The 24,270-nt window shown below is 42.1% G+C and overlaps 1 protein-coding gene across 1 annotated transcript; it reads left to right on the forward strand.

The window, feature by feature from the left end:
- Positions 1-5,980: 5,980 nt before the first annotated feature.
- LOC128705770 (SERPINE1 mRNA-binding protein 1) lies at positions 5,981-7,550 on the forward strand. Its single transcript, XM_053800902.2, has 2 exons — positions 5,981-6,293; positions 6,423-7,550. The coding sequence occupies exons 1-2, from the start codon at positions 6,036-6,038 to the stop codon at positions 6,927-6,929; spliced, it is 765 nt and encodes a 254-aa protein (XP_053656877.2). The 5' UTR covers positions 5,981-6,035; the 3' UTR covers positions 6,930-7,550.
- The last annotated feature ends 16,720 nt before the right edge of the window (positions 7,551-24,270 follow it).

Raw genomic sequence — 24,270 nt, forward strand, 5'->3', positions numbered from 1 at the left:
TCCCTATGGTAAAGAATTGCAGTACAGTGGACCCCCGGTATTCGATATTAATCCATTCCTGAGAGCTCATCGAATACCGAAAATATCAAAAAGCGAATCAATTTTCCCCATAAGAAATAATGGAAATCAAATTAATCCGTGCAAGACACCCAAAAGTACGAAAAAAAAAATTTACCACATGAAATATTAAGTTTAATGCAATAGAATAATTACAATAACAATAGAATAATTGACACTTACCTTTATTGAAGATCTGGTGGTGATTAATGGGATGGGAGGAGGGGAGTGTGTGGATGGTGTTAGTGTTTAGAAGGGCAATCCCCTTCCATTAGGACTTGAGGTAGCAAGTCCTTTTCCGGGGTTACTTCCCTTCTTCTTTTAATGCCACTAGGACCAGCTTGAGAGTCACTGGACCTCTGTCGCACAAATCTATCCATAGAGCTATGTACCTCCCGTTCCTTTACGATTTGTCTAAAATGGGCCACAACATTGTCATTGTAATAGTCACCAGCACGGGTTGCAGTGGCTGTGTTAGGGTGATTTTCATCCATAAAGGTTTGCAGTTCAACCCACTGTGCACACATTTCCTTAATTTTTGAAGTAGGCACAGTGGATTCCACAACTGGCATAGGCTTCTCAGGGTTAGCCCCAAACCCTTCAAAATCTTTCTTAATTTCCATACTAATTCTCACCCTTTTTACCACAGGGTTGGCACTAGAAGCTTTCTTGGGGCCCATGGTGACTTATTTTGCAGAAACAAGCACCAAAACAGTGATAATATGGAATGTACTGAATGTATCCTTAGATACGCACGCACTGGCTGGCTTGTAAACACTGGCACACACGGGGCAGTTCAGGCCACACATGGACACGTCTCGTACAAATCGTATCGAACACCGGGTTTTCAATCGGATACCGAGGCAAAATTTTTGCGTTAAAATGCATCGAATACCGGGGATCCACTGTATATATTTAAAACGATAGAGCAGTATGTAAATTAGCAGGTTTCCCTACACATTTGTTAAAAACAAAGTACAGATAGGCCTTAGACAAGGATGTGTGATGTCACCGTGGTTGTTTAATATATTTATAGATGGGGTTGTAAGAGAGGTAAATGCGAGGGTCTTGGCAAGAGGTGTGGAGTTAAAAGATAAAGAATCACACATAAAGTGGGAGTTGTCACAGCTGCTCTTTGCTGATGACACTGTGCTCTTGGGAGATTCTGAAGAGAAGTTGCAGAGATTGGTGGATGAATTTGGTAGGGTGTGCAAAAGAAGAAAATTAAAGGTGAATACAGGAAAGAGTAAGGTTATGAGGATAACAAAAAGATTAGGTGATGAAAGATTGGATATCAGATTGGAGGGAGAGAGTATGGAGGAGGTGAACGTATTCAGATATTTGGGAGTGGACGTGTCAGCGGATGGGTCTATGAAAGACGAGGTGAATCATAGAATTGATGAGGGAAAAAGAGTGAGTGGTGCACTTAGGAGTCTGTGGAGACAAAGAACTTTGTCCTTGGAGGCAAAGAGGGGAATGTATGAGAGTATAGTTTTACCAACGCTCTTATATGGGTGTGAAGCGTGGGTGATGAATGTTGCAGCGAGGAGAAGGCTGGAGGCAGTGGAGATGTCATGTCTGAGGGCAATGTGTGGTGTGAATATAATGCAGAGAATTCGTAGTTTGGAAGTTAGGAGGAGGTGCGGGATTACCAAAACTGTTGTCCAGAGGGCTGAGGAAGGGTTGTTGAGGTGGTTCGGACATGTAGAGAGAATGGAGCGAAACAGAATGACTTCAAGAGTGTATCAGTCTGTAGTGGAAGGAAGGCGGGGTAGGGGTCGGCCTAGGAAAGGTTGGAGGGAGGGGGTAAAGGAGGTTTTGTGTGCGAGGGGCTTGGACTTCCAGCAGGCATGCGTGAGCGTGTTTGATAGGAGTGAATGGAGACAAATGGTTTTTAATACTTGACGTGCTGTTGGAGTGTGAGCAAAGTAACATTTATGAAGGGATTCAGGGAAACTGGCAGGCCGGACTTGAGTCCTGGAGATGGGAAGTACAGTGCCTGCACTCTGAAGGAGGGGTGTTAATGTTGCAGTTTAAAAACTGTAGTGTAAAGCACCCTTCTGGCAAGACAGTGATGGAGTGAATGATGGTGAAAGTTTTTCTATTTCGGGCCACCCTGCCTTGGTGGGAATCGGCCAGTGTGATAATAAAAAAAATAAAAAGTACAGATCAGCCATCACTAATCCGGCAAACACTTGTGTGAATTATAGAGCATTGGCTCTTTAACAGTTCATGACGTAAACAGAAGGCTGTTGGGGTAAGTGTATTTTAGCCTAACCACTCTGTGATCCAACAAAATCACTAATCTGGCACTCTACAGGTCCCAATAATGCCAGATTAGTAATGGTCAAACTGTACTGTCAAATGAAATCTGAAAATTTTGAGATACGCAGAAATAGGTATGGTTTTTTTCCTGTGATGAAAGTAATACTGCTGAATGCAGTGAAATTAAACAAGGGAAATTTTACTGGATTTGAGAGAAATAAGAATCGAGCCGGAATAAGGCATGCATTAAATAACACTCCCTTGTAAATTCTTTCTTAGGGATCTTAGCAGAAAAATTAAGTAGATACATGTGGAAAATGGAAAATTCCCATCAGCTCTGGGGAGACTCCCAAGTATTGTGAGTTCAAGTGCAAGTCTGTACACCAAGACACTTGCAATATATGACCTTGCACACCCTAGGTGGGCCTCTGACACTGTTGACACAAGTTTGCTATTAACGGTAATCACCGCCAGACCTACATACATTACTCACTGTGATTGCCAGACATATTGTGCTTATTCAGTATTTTGTGGTGCAAAGATATTGAAAATGTCAAGAAGGCCTGCTGATGCCCCTAGGGTAACAGTGATTAGAGAAAATAGTGCACAGTAGCCTTAATCAAAATATGGCATTGTAGGTGGAGACAAGCCGTTGTTTGTTTTTTAACCACTGATACTGGTGTACTGCTTAAGTGATGTAAAACTAACTACCTTCAGACTATGTGTATGAGCTGTATATGAAATATAAGTGGATTTTCATGTTATATTCATCTTATATTCTGAAATCCACAACACTTCTGGCCAAGTGTGTCGGATAAGGGATACTCAACCTGTAGTAAAAACACCACCACCACCAAAGCAGAAAAAGCCATTTGATGAAATATTCATAGTACAATACAGGTACCCTCATAACACCTCAGAGTAACTGTCTTAGAAAAACAAAACCTGTGCAATGTGTAAGTAAGTATTATGCCATTAAAATGTGCCAGTATGGTAGTGTAAATACCCATACCCCAAGGAAGTGCTCCAGTGTTTACAAAAGGAGTAGCATCATTCTAATGGATAGAAGGTGCTTACTTGATATGCACATTACCACTACAGACCAAAAAAAAAATTATGGCCTACTCAAAATTCTAAGTGAGAAGAACGTGCTACAAAGTTGTATTTATGGCCTGCATGGGTTTGGCAGATTTAGATGCTAAAAGTGTATGAAATTGGTGGTAAGTTACTTAAAGTGCTTAGTTTTTGAGGAGTGATCCTCGGGTTAGGGTATGTAGGAGAAAAGGAAATTATTTCCAGTAAAAGTAGGCCAATATAAAAGAATTTAAACAGTGGGAGTTGTCACAATTGCTTTTTGCTGCTGATTTTTTTTTTTGGGGGGGGGGGGGTACTGAAGATAACTTGCTAAGGTTGGTAGATGAATTTGGAAATGTGTGTAAAAGAAAGAAATTAAAAGTGAACATTATGAAAGATTGGACATGGGATTGGAAGGAGGTAGTATGGAGGCTGTAAATGGGTTCAGACATCTGGTAGTGGATTTGTCAGCAGATGGGTCCATGAAAGATGAGGTGAACCATAGAATTGAGAATGGGGTAAAAAGTGGGTGGTGCATTTAGGCACCTGTGGAAACAATGTTATTCATAGAGGCAAAGGAGGATATGTATCAGAATATAGTGGTACTAACACTTAAATGGGTGTGAAACAAGCTTTAAATATTGCAGTGAAAAGAGGCTGGAAGCCTCTTTTCACTGTCAGTGTGTGGTGTGAATACAGTGGACCCCCGCATAACGATTACCTCCGAATGCGACCAATTATGTAAGTGTATTTATGTAAGTGCGTTTGTACGTGTATGTTTGGGGGTCTGAAATGGACTAATCTACTTCACAATATTTCTTATGGGAACAAATTCGGTCAGTACTGGCACCTGAACATACTTCTGGAGTGAAAAAATATCGTTAACTGGGGGTCCACTGTATTATGCAGAGAATTCATAGTTTGAAGATTAGGTGTTGGGTTACTTACAGTATTATCCAGAGGGCTGAGGTGGTGGTTTGGACAGTAGTGAGGATGGAGCAAAATAGGATGACTTGAAGGGTGTATATTATTATGATGATGGAGAAGTGCTAAACCTATAGGATTATACAGTGCCTGGGGGGGGGATGGAAGGGACTTGGACATCCAACAGGTGTGTGGATGTGTTAGATAGGAGTGAGGCAAGTGGTGTTTTATGACTTAATGTGCTGTTGGAGAGTGAGCAAGATAACCTTTATAAAAAGGGATTCAGGGTAAACAGTTAATCAGACTTAGTCCCGGAGGTGGAAGTACAGTGCCTGCACTCTGAAGGAGGGTTGGGGATGTCACAGTTTGGTACTGCATCTGAGCTGTAGTATTGGCATGCCTCTGGCAAGACAGTGATGGAATGAGTAATGGTGAAGTCTTTTTTTGGGGTCACCTGCTTATGTGGGAGACAGCAAGTGAGGTAAAAAAAAAAATTCAGAATTATCAAGAAAATTAGTACAGTATGTGGTAGACGAAAAAAAGAGAGAACCAATGTGAAGGAAAACTTAATGCAATTTTTTTTATTGCATATTTTGGTGATGTCATGGACTTCATGGCTTAAGGTTTCCCATTCTTGATGATCTGTGCCCGAAGAGTTTTGCCCCCCCCCCCCCCCTACACACACACACACACAAAACACCACCACCTTTCCTCCCCCCTCCCCCCAGTGTCCTGTGCATGGAAACTGTTTCCCTTCCTTACAAGCCTAGACTGCTTGTAGTTGTATATTCTCAGGGATGGAAGCTGAAGGTTCATAACAATGGCTTTCATTTATCTTGATTGGCAATTGGCCAAAAACGTGTACTTAGGAGAGAAGTCTTGTAGCTATGTTTGGGCTGTTCTGGACCATCGTGACTTGACACTGGTCGTTGATGGACTGAAAAGTCATCATGGGGGTTCCTTTTTTAAGTGTAGGTTTTTGGTGAAGTTTTCCAGCCCTGTTATTTTCATATTGTTTTCAAAGTTCTTTAAGTACCACTCCCTCTGAAACAATATATTTGAGGTGATTGTTAGTCATGCCTGCGGTGTCAAATGATGTAATTGTGAGAACCTACTTTTCCCAGGGATTGAACCCCTGTCATTCCTGATGAAAACTGCAAGTGTAACCACTTGGCCTGTCTGGCAGTTTATAATGACAAGACTGTAAGAACTCATCCTTTTAAATGCCTATCTGTTTCCTGTTACAATACTACACATTTCTGAAATGTGCACTTCTAGCACTAGCTGCTTGTGTTTGCTTCAGATATCTCCAGGTCTCTTGTTGCCCCTTTGCTCCCACTCCTGTGGTAAAAACAGGCTCGTGCATTTCCACTCATCCCACAACTCTAGTAAAAGTCCTCCTCTTCCCAAAGTCTTGACTATCATAAAACTAAGCTTATACTGTTTTGTTAGTTTTGCAGTCTTCTTTCCTTGTCCTATATCCACCTCTAAACCCACCTTCTTAATGTATATCATTGTAAATTCAGTCTTTGATGTACCCTCACAGGTTTAAGACTGTTCATGAATATTAAATTGAATATTGAAAAATCATCTCAAAGCTCAGCTGCTTTGTAGCTTTCATTGTTTCCATTTATGAAGCAGGATATTTAGATAGGGTAGATATTAAATTAAATTTCAGGAATATTTCCAGATTTGATGGTGAAGGACGAGGTGGGATGGGAAGAGGAAGAGGACGTGGTATGGGTCGTGGGCGTGGCAGAGGACGTGGTGGCATCCAAGGTGGCCCTGACAGCCGAGGCAAGCGAGAATTTGATCGCCAGAGTGGAATGGCCACGACTGGAGTGAAATCTGTTGATAAACGAGAAGGCTCCGGATCTTATAATTGGGGATCTGACAAGGACCAGATTGAAGAGCAGTTAAATGCAACACCCAATGCTTCTGATCTCGACACATCTGCAGAAAATGTAGAAAAGGTTTGTGATTTTGATAAATATCTTTAAAATTAATCCAAATTATTCTTAGAGTTTACTGGTTAATTCAGTATTGCTTCAACATGTTTTGCAAAGTCATTTTACTTTGTCTAATTGCTTAACCTTTGTTAGGCTCCTGAGGAGGTTGGTGCTGCTGCAGAGAATGAGGAGGTTGTCAGGGAGGATGATGGTACTAAGGAGATGACACTTGATGAATGGAAGGCCATGCAAGGTGCCCGTAACAAGCCTGCTTTCAATATTCGGCGTGCTGGTGAAGGAGAAAATCAGGCACAGTGGAAGAAGACTTACGTTCTGAAGAAAAAAGTTGAGGAAGAATCTGAAGAAGATGATGAGGATGAGGAGGAGGAAGTGCACCATGGTCGCAGGAAAGTTATTCTCGATATTGATTTTCAATTTGCTGACTCGCCTGGGCGTGGGCGTGGAAGAGGCCGTGGTCGTGGAGGTCCAGGTCGTGGAAGAGGTGGTGATCGTATGGATCGTGGAGGACGAGGGGGTGGAATGGATCGCGGTCGTGGAGAGCGTGGACGTGGTGGGCCTGGCTCCCGTGGAGGAAGAGGAACAAGCCGTCAAGAGGCACCTAAAATGGATGATGAGCGTGACTTCCCAAGTTTGGGCTAGGATTGAAAATAATCCCACTGGTGCTGCTTCTGAAGTTGGCAAACCTACTGATCTTGTTAGGTTTTGCTCTTGCTAGTCTAGTAGCACCAGTAAATTAAGGGATCCTTCGAAAGGTTAGGGATCCCTATGCGTAAGAGTTCTCCGTTGTTCCAATCTCATCAAGCATCATTCTCCTTAAACATGGCAAGTTTTCTTTCTCCATTAAGAATGCTGTTGGGGAAGGCCAGAGCATTGTGACTAGATCTCTTCATGAACTTTTTTATTCACGTTTGGTAAAAGAATTGACCAGTTCAATTTTGTCATGGAAGCTGCTGAGGCTTTTACTTCTTGTTATTCTTGTTGTGGATATTCTGGCGAGTGTAGTGCTCAAAAGATAAATTCCATTATAAAGTATTTCGTGTCAATTCTCCCAAAAGCTTTTGTTGTACATATTGATCAATTAACTGTGAAGGTGGTTGATGAGGTAGTGATGGTTATATAATGTGTACATATGTCTGAAGCCCATATTGTCTTTGGTTTTGTGTGTTGTGCTATGGCCGTCACTACCCTAGCGGAGGCTTGCCACGCTTTTTGTACTTGATACTGATTAACATATAGACCAATAAAAACAGAAATTATCAAGTTTTGTTTAATTAAACTTGAAATACTAGTAGTATTTTTGTGTTGATATTGGCTAAAAAAAAAAAAAGACTGCAATGTTGGTTTAAGAAAATTAGAAGTACTGTACTAGGGTAACGTGCATTTAGAGCTGTGCAATCTTTATTAAACAAACCATAGTACAAACTGGATCATGTGATAGCTTATCAGGGTATGGAGAATTGAAGGAAGTACAGTATATATAAAGTGGGAGGTGATAGTGCACTACCAAAGGTGCTTGTTCATAGTAATATGATTGTGTTAAATAATTGTAAGGTGTAAATAAAATCCACTGAGGTATTGGGAAAGTTGCCCATGTAGAAGACTTTTTCATAGTAAAGATGAAAACTAAAGAATGTGATTTTTAGTTTTTGTTAATCATATTTTTTCATGCTTATTTATTGTGGCTGCAGTTTTAATTCTGAAGCCATTCTATGTATATACAATCTGGGAAAACTTTGCTACTGGCAGCAACTTTCTCCATGCTACTCCAAATGCAATGTCTTACCTTCTGTTTTCCATGCTGTACTACTTACTGTACTAAAGTCATTGGACATGGTACTCATGAAGTTGGAATTAAAGCCTTAAATAAATAATGAAGCTAATTACACACGGGTCTATTTTACATTCAAAACGTGATTGTTGCTGCTTTGCCATTGTAAGAAATGATCAGCCTATAATCACACTTATTAGCTATTTAGTGTGTTGTACATGTTACTTTGACTTCTAATACATGATGAAAGCTATTGGAGTTTGTCATGCAGCACTTGTCAAAGATGAGTTTGCTTAATTTTATATACAGTAAATATCAGTGCTGTATGACCCATATGGGTTTAGCAAAAATTATGTGAAGTTGAGAATTCTTATGTTGATGGGCTCTTGATCTAAGGAATTGGACCTGTGCTCCAATTCCTTGAGTCAGTTTCCCCAGGCGTTGTAACCCCGTGGATACGAGTTTAGCACTATCCACAAAATTTAATGAGACATGATTGTCAAATAATATGCTTAGTGAACAGTATAATAATTTGCAAAGGGTAAATGCTAGAGGAAATTCATTTCCTGCCTATGCAAGGTTACAATAAGTTATTATTCCCCTTAAATGGCTTTATAATAGTGCAGACCCTACAGTCTAGGAACAGAATGATGGTAAGTGGCTCTTCATTAGAGGATATGGAGCTACCATTTTCTTGAATCAAACCTACTGTCTACCATGTGCTGTATAACTCCTCTGGGTTTAGCACTCCTGGGACTGTTGTAATAGTTGAGAATATTTACTTTCATGTGTGCTTCTAGTTCTTAATCCTGTAACATTTCCTTTCAAACTTATGAAGCCTGATTTGAGACCGAGCCACGGAAAAGATCCCCAAGCCATTTAATATTGTTGATGCTAGTTGCCTGCATTCCAAAGATACTGGTATCCTTCACATGAGGAATAAGTCAAGCAGAACATAAAGATGTGCGTTCTTTCAACAAAACATCACTGAGAAGATCTTGATAGGACAACACTAGCCCAAATCCCTCAAGGGAGGTGCCTTGATGCCATTGGAGGGGAAGGGGGGATATTGGTCCAAGGAATTGTACCTATCCTTTTGGATTGTACCTGATTGCTTCTCATTTCTCCAGGTTCTGTATTCCCTACAGGTTTAACCCCTATAATAATGACCCATATTGGGTTTATAGGTTACCAGTTTATCTTTTTCTTGGACTCAGGCGTTCCTATACAGAGCTATTCTTCGTCTGTCTCCACTTCCTTGGTCACTCCTTATAGCCCCCTCAAGGGAGGTTCCTTAACGCTGGTGTGATGCTCTTGATCTTGAGAATCGGATCTTCTCCGGTTGTCTGAATTAAGCCTGAATATCTTCCACCCCCTCCACACACATGTGCTGTATAATCCTATGGGTTTAGCGCTCCCCCATTATTATAATAATCACCCCTTGTGGGTCTTACTGTGAGTCGTTCAGTTCATACTAATTTAGATGGGTACCTTGATCCATGAAATTGGTGCGTGGGTTAAATAGCCAATGACACTAGTTAAGATCGCTTCCTATTCCCCACCCCTCAGGGAGGTTCCTTGATGTCAATGAGGTTCATCAAGAATGGGACACGGTTAAATCTGAATTCCTTCTTTCCCAGGTACTATATGACCCTATGGGTTTAGTGCTTTCCCCTAGCTAATTAAAATTACCATTCCAATGTGACTTGGATTTAGTGTTCCTCTTGGCCGTCAAGGGAGGTTCCCTGATACTGGTGAACAGCTCTTGATTCAGTAGTAGTAGGTTCGCCGGTCTTGTCTCGCCCGTGTCTTTTTCAGATGGTGACCCGGCGGTAGCTTCAGATAATTGGATCTGTGCTCTCCTTGGATTGCACTTAAATTACTCCCATTCTTACAAACTCTGAATGACCCCTTACTAATGTACGAAGGTACATTTCTTCTTCGGCACATCCGATTCTGTCGAGTTGCGTAACCCTTGTGGGTTTAGCGCTTAGTTTTCATTGTAATAATGTGGGAAAATGGATCACTGTCCGTCCCATTCCGTTGAGGCACTCGGTGGTGGTGGTTTGTCGTAGGAATTTGATTATCTGGAAATGTACCTGGCTGCCCTCTAGAGTCCCGGTGGGAGTAACCACAGAGGCTGCCTGTCCGTTCCGAGAAGTGGCGACCAAAGTGAGGTGACACTTGGCAGCTGTCCAATCTCCCATTTCTCTTATTGGTTGATGAGGGAGGTGCCATACTGGCTTGCTGGTTTACTGGCATGAAGGGTAACATATGGAGCGGTTTCCATGAAGCATCGGCGACAAGGGTACTCATGGACGCAGAGGGGGATATATGGTTGGTTTTGTTTCTTCTTGGCCCCTCAAGGAAGGTTCCTTGATGTTGGTGAGGGGCTCTTGCAGCCGCAGCAAGCAGCAACAAGGCTGCTCCTATATCTTGCCGTCCCCTGGGCCTATCCGAACTCCAGTGATGGCCAAATTTGCAAGTACTGCTGCAACAACATGCAAGGAACCTATAGTGACATTAAAACTGATGGTGACGACAACGAAATAGACTAAATATGACAAAAGAGGGACCGGCATTCAAGTACCAGACCTGCTGCCAGACGTGGTAAGTAAGTAAGTAAATTCAGGTATACACAATACAGTTACATAGAATTATCATACATAGCAGCATATGTGTAGAGAACCTAGGATAACCCAAAAAAGTCAGACAGAGTGACTTATTTCCATTGGGGTCCTTTTACCTTATTATTATAATATAAAGGTTATAATATTTTCTTATTATTCTATAATGAAGATAACATCTTATTATCATACTAAAAAGACTATCTACTACACGAGGGTCATTAAAACTACTACCCGAGGGTCATTACGACTATCTACAATACGAGGGTCATTACTAGGGATAAGGTAAAATTTACACGTATTTTAGCTAAAAAATAGAAAATCATTCCCCTCCCTTTCTGTTGCTTCATTCATCAGACACTTTTTGGCAGTCTTCTTGAACTGGTTCAAGCTATGACTGGCTTTGACATGTGCGGGCAGTCTGTTCCATTCCTTTATTGCTGTACAATAAAAGATGTTTGAAGCCTGGTCACTGACTGTGGCTACTACAAAGTTGTGCTCTCTCCCCCTAGTACTATGATTGCTTTGGTTCCCAACCTTGACAAAATTGACAGCAAGATATTCTGGACACTGTTCGTGAGCAATTTTATAAACATGATTTAGCTTCAGTTGTTTTACTCTGTCTTCAACATTCAGCATATCCAACTGCTGTAATTCATCCTGGCCTACATGTTCTCTTGGTCCCAGCCCCAGGATGAATCTTACGATTTTGTTCTGGGTGATTTGCAGTCTATCTTTCAGTTTTTTTGTCAAGGCAGAGTACCAAGAAGAGCAAGCGTAATCCATATGGCATTGTATAAGGGCTAGACATAGGGTCCTGCGAGCCTCAGTAGGTAGACACTGTGCTTGTCTATACAGGAACTTCAGCCTGGCATTCGCTTTCTTTACTACACTGTTCCCTATCAATTCTCCTGACATGCATGGGTCAAAGGGGATTCCCAGATATTTAACTGATGAAACCAAAGTGATGGACTCCCCATTACACTGAACATTAAAATTATTTACCCTTCTCAGTTTATGTTTCGTTCCAAAGAGAATGGCTTCAGTTTTCCCTAGGTGTAATGATAGTTTGTTGTCTACTAACCATTTGCTGCAGGACTCCAGTTCCAGTGTTAAAACATTAGCAATATCTTGTGGGTCTTTACCTGTCACTAACAGAGCACTGTCATCTGCATACAGTAGGAGTTTGCACTTGACACTGATAGGCATATCATTGACATAACATAAGAATAGTAAGGGACCCAGAATACTACCTTGGGGAACTCCACATGTTATCGGCAGGGGTTCTGATTCCGTTTTGTTGATTTTGACTATTTGTCTCCTGTTGCTAAGGTAGGACTTAAACCAGTCTACAGAACCTATACCGATAGCTTGAAGTTTCTTACATAATATATTGTGGTTGACAGTATCGAAGGCCTTTTGCAGGTCTAAGGTTACCATACCTATGAGGTTCCCTTTTGACATTTCAGTTCTCAGGTAATCCATCAGATTAATAAGGGAGGTATCGGTTGAGTAGGATCTTCTAAAGCCCGATTGATAGCTATGGAGAATGCTGTTGTCATTAAGGTACTTAACTACTTGAGAATACACCGCCCTCTCCAGAATTTTAGATATTATACTGAGTATACTAACAGGTCTATAGTTGCTTACATCAGACCTATTATTTTTCTTGAAGATAGGAGTAACTCTGGCCTCCTTGAACCCCTCCGGTACGGTATTAGTGGTGATTGATAGATTTATTATGTGAGCAATAGGGATTGACAGTTCAGAAGCACCATCTTTTAGGAACTTAGACGGGATGTTATCAGGGCCTGTGCTCTTAGTTGGGTTTAACCTGCTTAGTTCTTTTTGAATGAAGTCATGAGATACACTTACTAGTTGACAACTGTTTGGGGTTACCCCTTTATTGGTATAGTATGTTTGAAACTTATCAGAGTCTGTGTTAAAGGTATTTGATGCAGCTGGTAGTTTACTTACTAGTGTTGATGCAACAGATGTGTAGTAGGAATTAAAGCAATTTGCCACCTTAGATGTTTCGTGGCATACCTCATTATCGATAGTGAGTACTATGTTAGACCTATCTACTGGCTTATGGCTATACCCCAACTGTTTTAGTTGTTGCCAGAGCTTTCTGGGGTTATGCTTATATTCTTCAATTTTTGAGCAATAGTGCTTTGCCTTTGCTCCTTTTATAAGTCTCTGTACTCTGTTCCTCACCCTTTGGAATTCATTTAGTGCTGCAATATCCTGTCTGTTTGCTTTAAATCTTTTTAGCAGCTGGTCTCTGAATTTCATATTATCTAATATCTCAGTAGTCATCCAGGGTTCAGTTCTTCGTTTAATCCTAACCTCTTTAACTGGTGCAATATTATTAAGAATGGTAGTGAACATTGTTTTGAATTTTTCCCAGGCATCGTTTACGTCCGTGCAACTTGTTATCTCTGTCCAGTCACAATTGTGTAGCCTATTTACCAGTGTTTCTTTACTGTAGTTTCTAGTTGACCTCATTTTTATTGTCCTGTGTAGGCCTATCCTATCCCTAGTGATTTTCCTGGTGCAGTAAATGATGAAATGATCACTAAGACCTGTGGTAATGACGCCTGACTGACTAATGTTCTCAGCGCGGTTGCAAAGTATGTGGTCAATTAGGGTGGCTGAGAACTGTGTGATCCGGGTTGGTTTATTAATTAGTTGGGTGTAGCTATTTAATCCTAGAATTTGCTTATACCTTTTGCATAGCCCGTTATTTTGTTGCTGAAAACAGATATTGAAGTCGCCCAGTATTATTGTTTCGCAATTGCTTTCAACTCCGGACAAGACTCTGGAAAAGTCTTCTAAGAACTGGTCCTGGGTAGGAGGGCGGTAACTAGTTCCTACTAAGATGGGTTTGGTCTTGGGAAGCAGCACTTCAAACCATAGAATCTCCAGTTTATTGTTATTTAAATCAGGTCTTGGGTTGTAAGCTAAGTCATTTCTAATGTAGGCACATACTCCACCACCCTTTCTGTTCCTATCTAAGCGTTTTATATTGTAACCTTCTATTTTGACCTCGTCGTCAGTCACCGTATCATCCAACCAAGATTCAGAGATGGTTATAACTGCCGCCCTAATTTTGTTAGCTAGAATCCTAATCTCTGCCAATTTAGGAAGAAGTGATCTTGCATTGACATGAATAAAGTGAAGGCCTGTTTTCATAAAACAATCATAATCATCAATATATGGCAATGGGTCATTTGTATTAAAATTAGGTAAATCAATGTCATCACTGCTAAAGGGTAACTGTGCCAAAGTGCATTTGTTACACACAAAATGAATTCTGGCACCGTTGCTATAATTGTACATACATCCATCATGCACCCACCCCTTACACATTTTACATAAGGTGCCTTTTCTGTTTTTCATGCGTACTTTAGTACAGTGTATGCACCTGTTTGGTAGTGTTTGAGATAATAATGGCTGTATTGTCTCACATTGACCTATGTATGCATTACATATGGAGTTAAGGTTATCATCCCTAGCTACTAGACCGTCATTATTGCCGTCATTTATCTGTCTGTTTTGCCTCTGCACAATAGTTTGAGGTCCTGGATTAATTTGGATATCACCACTTAAGAGCGCTACAATAAGAGCTGTGTGCCACTGTTTTTGTTTGGGTATGCGGTGTTGCCATACCTTGCGGCGATAGTGAGGTTTACTTTTCTGGTAGGATGGCAACTGTTGGGCTTTTACTGTCCAGGGCGCTGTTACTCCATTCACCTTTTCCAACCCCCATGACTGATTTCTTTCTTCATGGAATTGAAGAAGAAATATAAATATAATTATGGCAGCCTGTACCCCTCTAATGCCTGCCATTTTCACTCTTCGCTCTTTTACTCATATACAATAATATTTATTTCTCTTTTCCAGTCCCTAGTACACTTAGTATCTGCTTTAATTACACTGAATTACTAGTAAAACTTCCTCTTCAAAACCCTCTTCACTGCTCACTTTTCCCTTAACTTCACGAAACCCTTACAGTTAACCCCTTATTACACACTTCCCTACCCACCTCACTTCACAGTCTGGCTTCACCAATTAACTTCTAACTCCTTTCCATTCTGGTAGACCAGAAAGGTTTAATCAATGGTTTTATCCTTCCAAATCCCCCTCAATTCCATTTATCGGGGGTTGTGTCGTGTTGTTGTCTCCTGACCTGTTTTGCTGACTCAGCCATTTTTAAAACACTGAGGGGAGTAACACCACCTGACTTTCCTTGAGTTTATAGATATATTTGGCTTTTTCTGCTATGATTCTCTCACTGTACACTGGTCAGCTGAATATAGGTCAGCTACTAAAACATTAACCTTGACTATTTAACTATTCACTTCTTTCCCACGACTGGCACTGAGGGATAACCGTCCTATACCTTGGAGTTTTGTACTGTTGATTTGACGATGTCTCCTGTGTTTCCCTCTCGTTAGCACTGGTACAGGTGATATGATGGTGGTACAGATATGATGCTACTGTCAACAGATGAACGTCAGTAAAGATGAGAATTTCACTTCGCTAGTTGTACGTCTGGCAGTAGCTGCTGTTTGAATGCCGGTCAGCCATGTTTAAAGGCTCAAATCTTTCCCTCGTTTGGCACTGACGAAAAAAGTCCTACAGACCTGTCATTTCCTTGGAGATTTAGTTGATCAGGATTTCTGCCATGTTGTCTTCCCGTTAAACACTGGTGCAGTTGATATGGAGGTCAGTTATTTCATTTAGTGGAAAACGTCTCGTGTCTGGTTCACGTCTGGCAGCAGGTCTGGTACTTGAATGCCGGTCCCTCTTCTGTCATATTTAGTCCATTTCGTTGTCGTCACCGTCAGTTTTTATGTAACTATAGTTAACTTGCATGTTGTTGCAGCAGTACTTGCAAATTTGGCCATCACTGGAGTTCGGATAGGCCCAGGGGACGGCAAGATATAGGAGCAGCCTTGTTGCTGCTTGCTGCGGCTGCAGCTGCAGCCAGCGGAGCTGACTGCTTTCTGATCTACCAGAATGGAAAGGAGTTAGAAGTTAATTGGGAAAGCCAGACTGTGAAGCGAGATGGGAAGGGGAGTGTGTAATAAGGGGTTAACTGTAAGGGTTTTGTGAAGTTAAGGGAAAAGTGAGCAGTGAAGAGGGTTTTGAAGAGGAAATTTTACTAGTAATTCAGTGGTGATTGAGTAACATTTATGAAGGGATTCAGGGAAACCGGCAGGCCGGACTTGAGTCCTGGAGATGGGAAGTACAGTGCCTGCACTCAATGTTGCAGTTTAAAAACTGTAGTGTAAAGCACCCTTCTGGCAAGACAGTGATGGATGAATGATGGTGAAAGTTTTTCTTTTTCGGGCCACCCTGCCTTGGTGGGAATCGGCCAGTGTGTATATGAGTAAAAGAGCGAAGAGTGAAAATGGCAGGCATTAGGGGGGTACAGGCTGCCATAATTATATTTATATTTCTTCTTCAATTCCATGAAGAAAGAAATCAGTCATGGGGGCTGGAAAAGGTGAATGGAGTAACAGCGCCCTGGACAGTAAAAGCCCAACAGTTGCCATCCTACCAGAAAAGTAAATATCACTATCGCCGCAAGGTATGGCAACACCGCATACCCAAACAAAAACAGTGGCACACAGCTCTTATTGTAGCGCTCTTAAGTGGTGATATCCAAATTAATCCAGGACCTCAAACTATTGTGCAGAGGCAAAACAGACAGATAAATGACGGCGATAATGACGGTCTAGTAGCTAGGAATGATAACCTTAACTCCATATGTAATGCATACATAGGTCAATGTGAGACAATACAGCCATTATTATCTCAAACACTACCAAACAGGTGCATACACTGTACTAAAGTACGCATGAAAAACAGAAAAGGCACCTTATGTAAAATGTGTAAGGGGTGGGTGCATGATGGATGTATGTACAATTATAGCAACGGTGCCAGAATTCATTTTGTGTGTAACAAATGCACTTTGGCACAGTTACCCTTTAGCAGTGATGATATTGATTTACCTAATTTTAATACAAATGACCCATTGCCATATATTGATGATTATGATTGTTTTATGAAAACAGGCCTTCACTTTATTCATGTCAATGCAAGATCACTTCTTCCTAAATTGGCAGAGATTAGGATTCTAGCTAACAAAATTAGGGCGGCAGTTATAACCATCTCTGAATCTTGGTTGGATGATACGGTGACTGACGACGAGGTCAAAATAGATGGTTACAATATAAAACGCTTAGATAGGAACAGAAAGGGTGGTGGAGTATGTGCCTACATTAGAAATGACTTAGCTTACAACCCAAGACCTGATTTAAATAACAATAAACTGGAGATTCTATGGTTTGAAGTGCTGCTTCCTAAGACCAAACCCATCTTAGTAGGAACTAGTTACCGCCCTCCTACCCAGGACCAGTTCTTAGAAGACTTTTCCAGAGTCTTGTCCGGAGTTGAAAACAATTGCGAGACAATAATACTGGGCGACTTCAATATCTGTTTTCAGCAGCAAAATAACGGGCTATGCAAAAGGTATAAGCAAATTCTAGGATTAAATAGTTACACTCAACTAATTAATACTCCAACCCGGATCACACAGTTCTCAGCCACCCTAATTGACCACATACTTTGTAACCGCTCTGAGAACATTAGTCAGTCAGGCGTCATTACCACAGGTCTTAGTGATCATTTCATCATTTACTGCACCAGGAAAATCACTAGGGATAGGATAGGCCTACACAGGACAATAAAAATGAGGTCAACTAGAAACTACAGTAAAGAAACACTGGTAAATAGGCTACACAATTGTGACTGGACAGAGATAACAAGTTGCACGGACGTAAACGATGCCTGGGAAAAATTCAAAACAATGTTCACTACCATCCTTGATAATATTGCACCAGTTAAAGAGGTTAGGATTAAACGAAGAACTGAACCCTGGATGACTACTGAGATATTAGATAATATGAAATTCAGAGACCAGCTGCTAAAAAGATTTAAAGCAAACAGACAGGATATTGCAGCACTAAATGAATTCCAAAGGGTGAGGAACAGAGTACAGAGACTTATAAAAGGAGCAAAGGCAAAGCACTACTGCTCAAAAATTGAAGAGTATAAGCATAACCCCAGAAAGCTCTGGCAACAACTAAAACAGTTGGGGTATAGCCATAAGCCAGTATATAGGTCTAACATAGTACTCACTATCGATAATGAGGTATGCCACGAAACATCTAAGGTGGCAAATTGATTTAATTCATACTACACATCTGTTGCATCAACACTAGTAAATAAACTACCAGCTGCATCAAATACCTTTAACACAGACTCTGATAAGTTTCAAACATACTATACCAATAAAGGGGTAACCCCAAACAGTTGTCAACTAGTAAGTGTATCTCATGACTTTATTCAAAAAGAACTAAGCAGGTTAAACCCAACTAAGAGCACAGGCCCTGATAACATCCCGTCTAAGTTCCTAAAAGATGGTGCTTCTGAACTGTCAATCCCTATTGCTCACATAATAAATCTATCAATCACCACTAATACCGTACCGGAGGGGTTCAAGGAGGCCAGAGTTACTCCTAACTTCAAGAAAAATAGTAGGTCTGATGTAAGCAACTATAGGCCTGTTAGTATACTCAGTATAATATCTAAAATTCTAGAGAGGGCGGTGTATTCTCAAGTAGTTAAGTACCTTAATGACAACAACATTCTCCATAGCTATCAATCGGGCTTTAGAATATCCTACTCAACCGACACCTCCCTTATTAATCTGATGGATTACCTGAGAACTGAAATGTCAAAGGGGAACCTCATAGGTATGGTAACCTTAGACCTGCAAAAGGCCTTCGATACTGTCAACCACAATATATTATGTAATAAACTTCAAGCTATCGGTATAGGTTCTGTAGACTGGTTTAAGTCCTACCTTAGCAACAGGAGACAAATAGTCAAAATCAACAAAACAGAATCAGAACCCCTGCCGATAACATGTGGAGTTCCCCAAGGTAGTATTCTGGGTCCCTTATTATTCTTATGTTATGTCAATGATATGCCTATCAGTGTCAAGTGCAAACTCCTACTGTATGCAGATGACAGTGCTCTGTTAGTGTCAGGTAAAGACCCACAAGATATTGCTAATGTTTTAACACTGGAACTGGAGTCCTGAAGCAAATGGTTAGTAGACAACAAACTATCATTACACCTAGGGAAAACTGAAGCCATTCTCTTTGGCATGAAACATAAACTGAGAAGGGTAAATAATTTTAATGTTCAATGTAATGGGGAGCCCATCACTTTGGTTTCATCAGTAAAATATTTGGGAGTCCCCTTTGACCCATGCATGTCAGGAGAATTGATAGGGAACAGTGTAGTAAAGAAAGCGAATGCCAGACTGAAGTTCCTGTATAGACAAGCACAGTGTCTACCTACTGAGGCTCGCAGGACCCTATGTCTAGCCCTTATACAATGCCATATGGATTACGCTTGCTCTTCTTGGTACTCTGCCTTGACAAAAAAAACTGAAAGATAGACTGCAAATCACCCAGAACAAAATCGTAAGATTCATCCTGGGGCTGGGACCAAGAGAATACGTAGGCCAGGATGAATTACAGCAGTTGGATATGCTGAATGTTGAAGACAGAGTAAAACAACTGAAGCTAAATCATGTTTATAAAATTGCTCACAAACAATGTCCAGAATATCTTGCTGTCAATTTTGTCAAGGTTGGGAACCAAAGCAATCATAGTACTAGGGGAAGAGAGCACAACTTTGTAGTACCCACAGTCAGTGGCCAGGCTTCAAACACCTTTTATTGTACAGCAATAAAGGAATGGAACAGACTGCCCGCACATGTCAAAGCCAGTCATAGCATGAACCAGTTCAAGAAGAGTGCCAAAAGGTGTCTGATGAATGTAGCTACAGAAAGGGAGGGGAATGATTTTCTATTTTTTAGCTAACATACATGTAAATTTTACCTTATTCCTAGTAATGACCCTCGTTTTGCAGATAGTCTTAATGACGTTGGTGTAGTAGATAGTCTTTTTAGTATGATAATAAGATGTTATCTTCATTGTAGAATAATAAGAAAATATTATAACCTTTATATTATAATAATAATAAGGTAAAAGGACCCCAATGGAAATAAGTCACTCTGACTTTTTTGGGTTATCCTAGGTTCTCTACACATATGCTGCTATGTATGATAATTCTATGTAACTGTATTTGTGTATACCTGAATAAACTTACTTACTTACTTATCTGTGCTCCAGTTCCCCGAATAAAGGGTGAATGCCTTCCACATCCCCCTCCTAGGTGCTGCATAATCCTCCGGGTTTAGCGCTTCCCCCTTGATTATAATAATAATAATGTTTCTTCTTGGAGCTGCCCCTCTTATACCCCATCTTTCCTCTTTTTTTTTTTTCAAAAATAAAAAAAAAACTTAACAGTTCATGATTTGCCTCTTACAGGGGCCCCTTACCCCTGCTGCACCCTTACCTGACCCCGACCCACCCATGGACCTTCCTTCGAGTCTGGCCCTGCTTTTGGGCAACTCCTTGTTGCCTAACTCCGGTGCTGGTGTTCCGGATGACTCTTGATTACTTTGACCTTCACTCCAGGCTTCTCAAACAGGTGCATCGATTTGCGAATCATTTGCTCTTCACAGTACAGATTTTGTATAAATGGTTTTAGAAAACCAAGTCGATAAATGAAACTCTTGTGCAACATTTGGAGATTTTTATTCTAGAAATGTTTCGCCAGTTAGCTGCTGCTTCAGTCCAATACAGGGAAGAGCGGTAGAGGAGGAGTTTCAGGTAATAAGTCCCTCAGCCTGAAGTCGATGTGTTCAGTCCTCCAGTCTTGATCAAAGTAATTTTATCAAGATTGATATGCGGGTTATTTGTGTATAGGCTCCTCCTTTGATGGGGGGAAAATGGTGGGTGATGGTGGTTGTGTCTGTGGTTCTAGAGTTTTCAGGCAGGGAGTTCCAGATTTTAGGCCCTTTTATGTAAATAAAATTTTTGTAGAGGTTTAGCCGGACACGGGAAATGTCACTGAGATTTTTGTGTCTGGTATCATTGGGTCCTGTTGCAACTATCAAGGTGTTTTAGTTCAAGGTTAATATTAGAATTTATGGCTCTGTAAATGTAGGTTGCACAATAGTAGGTGTGAATGTTCTGTACTGTGAGTAGGTTCAGGTCTCTGAAGAGTGCGGGGGGTTATCTTGCATTGGATTGCGTGATGATTCTTACTGCGGCTTTCTGTTGGGTCATTATTGGCTTTAGGCGAGTTGCTGCTGTTGATCCCCAGGCACAAATAGCATAGTGAGGTAGGGATAGATGAGTTAATAGTATAATGTGAGTAGGGCTGATTGTGGTACGTAGTAACGTATCTTGGAGAGGATCCCAACTGTTTTGGATACTTTTTTTTTGTTATTTGTTGGATATGGGTGTTGAATTTCTGGTTGCTCTCAAGGTGCAGGCCCAGGAATTTGCCCTCATTATGTTTAATAATAAGAGTTGTCAATCGTTATGTTCAGCTGAGCATCACTTGCTCTGTTCCTAAACAGAATGTAGAAGGTTTTGTGAATATTAAGTGTAAGTTTATTAGCAGTCATCCAGGTTGATATTTTTACTAGTTCTTCGTTAACAATAGTGTTGAGTGAGGCAAGATTAGGGTGGGAGATGACATTAGTCGTACCGTCAGCAAAGAGAACAGGTTTAAGGTGTTGTGATACATTAGGAAGATCATTAATGTATGAAAGGAAGAGCAGGGGACCAAGGACACACTTCCCTTTGGTACTCCAGTATCCAGTGGCCTTATTGATGAGGTTGCGTCCTTACTAGAGACGCACTGCTGCCTGTTAGTAAGGTAGGATTTGGAATATGTAAGTGCGTGGCCTCATGCCATAATGATAAAGTTTGTGGAGTAGGATGCTGTGGTCTTCTGTATCAAAGGCTTTCCTTTGGTCGATAAAGAGTCCTAATGGATATTAATTTTTTCAAGTGCTGTGTAAAGCAGGTCTAGCATCATTTCTGCTTTTGCTTTTCCTGAAGCCAAACTGGCAGGGGCTGAGGATGCTTTGCGCAGTTATAAAGGCATAATCTCTTGTGTATAAGTTTCTCGAAGATTTTACATGATTATATACACCTGGAAAATCCTAGGGGACTAGTACCGAACTTGCACAGAAAATCACTCTCCGAAAGCAAAAGACTTGGCAGACGATGCAACATCCCCCCCAATGAAAAGCAGGGGTGCCACTAGCACGTTAAGAGACAATACAATAAGTGTCAGGGGCCCAAGACTGTTCAACTGCCTCCCAGCATACGTAAGCGGGATTAATAATATACCCCTGGCTGTCTTCAAGCTGGCACTGGACAGGCACCTAAAGTCGGTACCTGAGCAGCTGGGCTGTGGCTCGTACGTTGGGTTGCGTGCAGCCAGCAGTAACAGCCTGGTTGATCAGGCCCTGTTCCACCATGAGGCCTGGTCACAGACCGGGCCGCGGGGGCGTTGACCCCCGGAACTCTCTCCAGGTAGCTATCTTGAGTAGTCCTGGAAAAGTGCTGGTTTCTAGTGATTTGTTAGAGTAATGAAATAGCAGGTGTGGATTTTTTGTGCGAACTGCCTCCTAGCGGTCAGCAAATTTAGCTTAAACTGTTGATACAGACATCTCGAGATATTAACTCAGGCACGCCAGTGGCTCGTGCAAGAAAATTCCACATAACTGTGACGTGAGAATCCTATCTGTACAACGGCAAAGTCAACTCACTCGAAATGACGAAGTAATACGCATCATTGACTCTCAGTCAGTACCTTATTAGTGGCGAACTTCCAGTGTTTGTGGAAAATTGCATTTATCTGAATGTATCATTATGTACATAACAGTAAATGAACAAAGATAATTATTATTTATCAGTTAGACAAGTAAGAATTTGGGACACCTAGGTCGCAAAAAAATGTCCCCCTTCGATACCTACCACTGTCATATCCACAAGTTGCTCTGGACCCATTAATTACAAATAAAATCTGTATCACCAGGAATGCTGGTAAATATATAAATTTGTGGACTGTATATTAAAATTAATAAATGATTATACATATATATATATATATATATATATATATATATATATATATAAAATATATATATATAATATATATATATATACACACATTTATATAACAGAAGGAGAATATATGCATCTTTGGTGTCACCCGGGGCAGCATCTTTGGTGTCACCCGGGGCAGCATCTTTGGTGTAACCCGGGGCAGCATCTTTGGTGTCACCTGGGGGCAGCATCTTTGGTGTCACCCGGGGCAGCATCTTTGGTGTCACCCGGGGCAGCATCTTTGGTGTCACCCGGGGCAGCATCTTTGGTGTCACCCAGGGTGGCACCCGCGCCAGCATCTTTGGTGTCACCCGGGGCAGCATCTTTGGTGTCACCCGGGGCAGCATCTTTGGTGTCACCCGGGGCAGCATCTTTGGTGTCACCCGGGGCAGCATCTTTGGTGTCACCCGGGGCAGCATCTTTGGTGTCACCCGGGGCAGCATCTTTGGTGTCACCCGGGGCAGCATCTTTGGTGTCACCCGGGGCAGCATCTTTGGTGTCACCCGGGGTAGCATCTTTGGTGTCACCCGGGGTAGCATCTTTGGTGTCACCCGGGGCAGCATCTTTGGTGTCACCCGGGGCAGCATCTTTGGTGTCACCCGGGGTAGCATCTTTGGTGTCACCCGGGGCAGCATCTTTGGTGTCACCCAGGGCAGCATCTTTGGTGTCACCCGGGGCAGCATCTTTGGTGTCACCCGGGGCTGCATCTTTGGTGTCACCCGGGGCGGCATCTTTGGTGTCACCCGGGGCAGCATCTTTGGTGTCACCTTTGGGGTGCAGCATCTTTGGTGTCACCCGGGGCAGCATCTTTGGTGTCACCCGGGGCAGCATCTTTGGTGTCACCCGGGGCAGCATCTTTGGTGTCACCCTGGGGGCAGCATCTTTGGTGTCACCCGGGGCGGCATCTTTGGTGTCACCCGGCATCTTTGGTGGCAGCATCTTTGGTGTCACCCGGGGCAGCATCTTTGGTGTCACCCGGGGCGGCATCTTTGGTGTCACCTTTGGTGGGGCAGCATCTTTGGTGTCGGCCCTGGTGGGGGCAGCATCTTTGGTGTCACCCTTTGGTGGGGCAGCATCTTTGGTGTCACCCGGGGCAGCATCTTTGGTGTCACCCGGGGCAGCATCTTTGGTGTCACCCGGGGCAGCATCTTTGGTGTCACCCGGGGCAGCATCTTTGGTGTCACCCGGGGGCAGCATCTTTGGTGTCACCCGGGGAAGCATCTTTGGTGTCACCCGGGGCAGCATCTTTGGTGTCACCCGGGGCAGCATCTTTGGTGTCACCCACAGCATCTTTGGTGTCACCCGGGGCAGCATCTTTGGTGTCACCCGGGGCAGCATCTTTGGTGTCACCCGGGGCAGCATCTTTGGTGTCACCCAGCATCTTTGGGGCAGCATCTTTGGTGTCACCCGGGGCAGCATCTTTGGTGTCACCCAGGGCAGCATCTTTGGTGTCACCCGGGGCA

This window comes from Cherax quadricarinatus, unplaced genomic scaffold, assembly GCF_038502225.1.
Source record: "Cherax quadricarinatus isolate ZL_2023a unplaced genomic scaffold, ASM3850222v1 Contig1120, whole genome shotgun sequence".
NCBI lineage: Eukaryota > Metazoa > Arthropoda > Malacostraca > Decapoda > Parastacidae > Cherax > Cherax quadricarinatus.

Excerpts from the sequence above, each read along its gene's own strand:
- LOC128705770 (XM_053800902.2), top strand. The coding sequence starts at position 6,036 with ATGGGAAGAGGAAGAGGACGTGGTATGGGTCGTGGGCGTGGCAGAGGA. Across the intron at positions 6,294-6,422 it reads CTGCAGAAAATGTAGAAAAG|GCTCCTGAGGAGGTTGGTGC; the intron begins GTTTGTGATTTT and ends AACCTTTGTTAG.